General features: G+C 37.5%; 1 protein-coding gene across 1 annotated transcript in view; it reads right to left on the bottom strand.

The window, feature by feature from the left end:
- The window catches only part of LOC123986125, a 12,220-nt gene extending 8,999 nt beyond the window's left edge, over positions 1–3,221 (bottom strand). Inside the window, exons 1-5 of the mRNA XM_046074219.1 lie at positions 3,118–3,221; positions 2,601–2,898; positions 1,632–2,426; positions 1,249–1,476; positions 924–1,047 (exon numbers count right to left, since the gene is read on the bottom strand). Coding sequence (XP_045930175.1) covers positions 924–1,047; positions 1,249–1,476; positions 1,632–2,426; positions 2,601–2,898; positions 3,118–3,206 — 1,534 coding nt within the window. The 5' untranslated portion in view covers positions 3,207–3,221. The remainder of the gene's footprint in view (positions 1–923; positions 1,048–1,248; positions 1,477–1,631; positions 2,427–2,600; positions 2,899–3,117) is intronic.
- Between the last annotated feature and the right edge of the window lie 1,197 nt (positions 3,222–4,418).

The following is a 4,418-nucleotide window of genomic DNA, read 5'->3' as shown; positions in this document are numbered from 1 at the left end:
CCCCCCCCCCCCCCCCTTTTTTTTATTTTGTTTTACAGATTTTACTGCCTACAAGCAGACAATACATGATTACTAGACAATAAATGGAAAGTTATGACAGCTGCACGGTATCATCATGAATGACCTGGATTGTATAAGTACAGGATACAGTTTAAAAAGGTCTTTTTCATACATTTTTGGTCATTTGTTTTGTTATGTTTCTTAATAACTAAGCATTAATATGATTTTGTGAAGCACTCGGTGACTTTGCTCTTTGAAAGGTGCTATAGTAAATACATGCTACTTACATTATATAGAGTATATTGTTCATTGGAAGGTATCATGCTGTTATGTTTTTCAAATGTCAATGTTCTAGTGTCAAACACAGTTTCATTCACTCTCATTGCCTTTATTGCTGTTTCATAGACAGCAAGACCTCAGCAGATCAAGAACAAAATTCTCTAAATGATCAGATACCAGGAGGAGGATATGAGAAAACACTGTCTTTTCTTAATTTGAGTGAGCTGTCCGTTTGTTTTTTTTTAGATGGTGTTCTTTTTAATATTATCCCCAATCCCTCCATTCTCCTCCCATGGATGTGAACCAATAAGTCTGAGAGTGAATTTCCTGAAAACAACACAGATTGCCCGAATCCTCGCAAGGAGATTCTCACTGTTCTATAAACAATGACGTTTGAGTACTTGAAAACTTACTTGGATTACATACATTTTTCACATTTGAGGCTGATTTCAGACTCATGTATCAGTATTTGTTTAGGACATGATGTAATGATATAGATTTTTGGTTTGCTTAAAAGGCTACATAATTTATGCATAATCCATGTATTTAAAATCAGTTTACAAAACTATGCGGTTTCTTCAAATTGGCATGTGAACATGACAACTTTTAGACTTTTATTTGTATTGCATTAAAAATTACTACACCTGTGATGTTACTTATTTCTCCCTCTGCACATCTTAAGCAGTCATAACAGCAGACAGGCTTTCCTTTCTGGAGAACCTTGCGAGTTCCTGGGGGACACTTCTCACTGCAAACTGACAAAGGCACCTGCATGAACAAAACAACTATGAGGAAAATTAATGTACATTCACTTTGACAAGGTGCTGTCTTTACATGCATCTATTATTAAATTTGATGCATCAAAACCAACCATTTAGATTATCTAGTAACAATAACTAATAACTTATACAACTATAAAAATTCAGATGTAATGTCATTAAGAGTTACAGTAATCACATGCTAGCTTACCTGTTTTGAGTTCTGTGCCCACCTTAAGGACTTATTTTGCAGATTCAGCTGTTTGTCTGCAGGTAAAGATGCATCATGAAAACCAATTGTGACAAAGTCCACAATGCCATTTTCTGTTGGCTGCCAGTTTATAATTTCATACTTTGCAGCTGGGTCTCCATTCTCATTAAAGTAAACCTCATCTCCTTTCTTCGTTTTGAACTGAATCTTTCTTATTTGCTGTAAAATCTAAGAAGATATGTAGATCATTATCTGACACACATTATTTCAGCCTATTCTCTAAACAGAATGATAGACAGGCTGCAACAATTGTTATTTTCAAAATCTAAAAAATGACTTGACCTGTCAAAAAATATTTTTTCTGTCATTGGTATCAAACTCACCGTCAGTGGATCTAGCTGCACTGTGTTGTTACATGTTTTGTTACATTTGAGAATACTATGAAGTGCGTGGGCAACAGCATACACTCCTTTATAGACATTGTTAAATATAGGCATGAGCGACATATCAGTGAAGCTGTTTTGCACTCCTCTCAGATCTTCATGTCCAGTACATTCTCTCTGATTCCCTGCTGGTGACTCTGACTGCTCGAACTTGCAGCTAAATAATGCCTCCCAAAATTCTGTAAAAATTGCGTTACTAGATGAATTGAGCGGCTTCACATCCAACATGAACTCTCTCATGCCACTGACATGTGCTCTGGGGATGGACAGGCCTATGGCACCATCCAGAATGTGATGCCTGTCCATGGCTGCAGTTTGAGAATCAAAGATCCAGCTCTCACTGCCTACCCACTGGTACCCAGTCAAGTTGTGGTAAGAAAACTTGTGTATTAGCACATCCATATCCATGTGGGAGAGGAAGGCGACAATCACCTTGGAAGTGGAAGACTTGATAATGTCAACTATCTTTTGTATTTTGTCAGTTGGATCTGTTCTAAAGAAAGACACAGAATACTCTAAACAGATGCCCAGCTGCTGGGCAGTTTCTGTGAATGTAGCCATGCCATTATTCCCGTAATCATCATTTGTTCTAATAGCTCCAACCCAAGTCCAGCCAAAGTGCTTGACCAACTGTGCCAGGGCTCTGCTCTGGTAGTAGTCACTGGGTATTGTTCTAAGGAAGGATGGGTACTTGGTTTTATCGCTGAGACAAGCACAAGTAGCAAAGTGGCTGATCTAAAAGATAAAATAAATTATTTTGCAATATAAAGATGTAAAATATAAAATTTAAGAAATAAACACAGCACACAATAATACTTTAAACCCCCCTATCCTATGACCAGCTGGAAGAATTATAGATTTTTTTCCCACAAATGTAATTTGTTTTCATTTTTTTACAAGCTTACCCACCAGTGGGATATGAAAGGGTCCAATGACAGTAGCTATAGCCATGCAAGGAGAGGAAGATGTCTCTCCCATAATGGCCTGCACTTGGCCAGGTCTGGTACATGGTGCCTCGGAGGATGCAGATACCACTTCATTACCATTAGCCAAGGCCAGTGAGACCCTCACACCTCTGGCAATTGATCCACATACATCATAGATCTTATAGCCCAGAGATATGCCAGGCAGTAGGTCTGTGCTGTTATTAATCTCCTCTATGGCAAAGAGCATGGCCTGGACATACTGGAACTCTCTGAAATTCAAACTTAATGTGGAAAGTTATAAATCATTGGAATTGCAAACAATTTGTTCTTGAAATACAAATAATACCATAGTAAATGAAAGCATTTGATGATATTAATACATACAACCAGGAATATTTCTTACTTTAGTAATCAGTTTGATCACTTTATTTTACATTTCTTGTATCTGTTCTCACTTCATATATATTTTAAATCTAAAAATATTTCTATGGTATATTTACCTGGTGCATTGCAGTGGCGGTGGTTTGTGCACGTAGGTTTCCTGTCTGTCTCTCCAGCTGCTGTGGAAAGAGAAGATCCCCCCCAACATAATGTCACCATCCTTAAATAGCTGGGGGTTCTCAGTATCCCCTCTCTGCCTGCACACCTGCTCATTTGCCTGAGAGACAGACGCCACCAACAACAGCTGTAAGAGTGCCCAACCCTGCTCTGGCCACCTCTGTGTGGACGTCATACTGTCTAAGAGTGCTAAACCACTGGCTGGCATCACATGTACCTTAATGTTAATTAAAAGATTCACTGATACTTATACACTTTGGAGGAGTGTAAAAAATAATAATAATAATTATTTTATATCTGTGGACCTGCAAGGTGGGGCAAGGGGAGGGAGGTGCTCAAACAGAAACTTGGATGATGATGGATAATGAAGGTGATTAAAGCAGAGAAATTATTAAGCTTACTGAAATGCTCCACCACCAAATAGTCTTGTTAAAATACATAACTTTTTTGTTCCTTTTAGTATTTTGAGCCAGTTGAGGTCAGTGCAGCAAGCTGTACAAACAACATTTTCAGTTTATAACGGTTATTTACACGTTAAGCAGACACAGAGCAATATTGGCATTCATTTGGTATCGTGTTTGTGTCCACCTGATGAATACACGATCGTCATTACACACGTTGTGTATGTTGACAGGCAGCTAAACATTTTTCCTTAATCAGAGGCCTGTACTACAAGTAAAGTTCAACATACCCAGGATTAAAGGTGTACAGAGATGTCAATGTCTGTCAACTAACAAAATTATCTGTCTGGATAGAAGACCGAACGTGGGCGTGGTTTATGCAAGAAGTCCCGTCAAATGAGTCAATTGTTGTATTTCTAACCCAGTATTCATTGGAAATGCAATTATCTTGCCTTCAAAACATTCAGTTAATTTAATACATGTTACTGTACTTTTCATCTCTCTCTTTTAACTAAACTAAGTTTTAAGGCCTGACTCATAGGTGTCATTTACACCGGGGACTCTGGGGACACTTTTTGAAATGGCTGATTTTGTCCCCATTTTAAAAGTATTTGTTAAAATGGTTCTGAAAAATAGCTTGCAACAAGAAATGTTAAATAATAAATGAAAATGCTTTGGGAAAGGTTTATTTGCACAATAAGAAAACATGCAATGTAAATATCTAAGAAACAAATATCTCATTGTCCAAGACAGTAACTTAAGTAAAAAAAAAAAAAAAAACAAGCTGCTGATTACTGCATGATATTCCATTATACTTTTATATTTCGATTGGCACCTGCCAC

This window comes from Micropterus dolomieu, linkage group LG17 (assembly GCF_021292245.1).
Source record: "Micropterus dolomieu isolate WLL.071019.BEF.003 ecotype Adirondacks linkage group LG17, ASM2129224v1, whole genome shotgun sequence".
In the NCBI taxonomy this organism is placed as follows: Eukaryota; Metazoa; Chordata; class Actinopteri; order Centrarchiformes; family Centrarchidae; genus Micropterus; species Micropterus dolomieu.
This window is presented reverse-complemented; position numbering and strand designations above follow the sequence as displayed.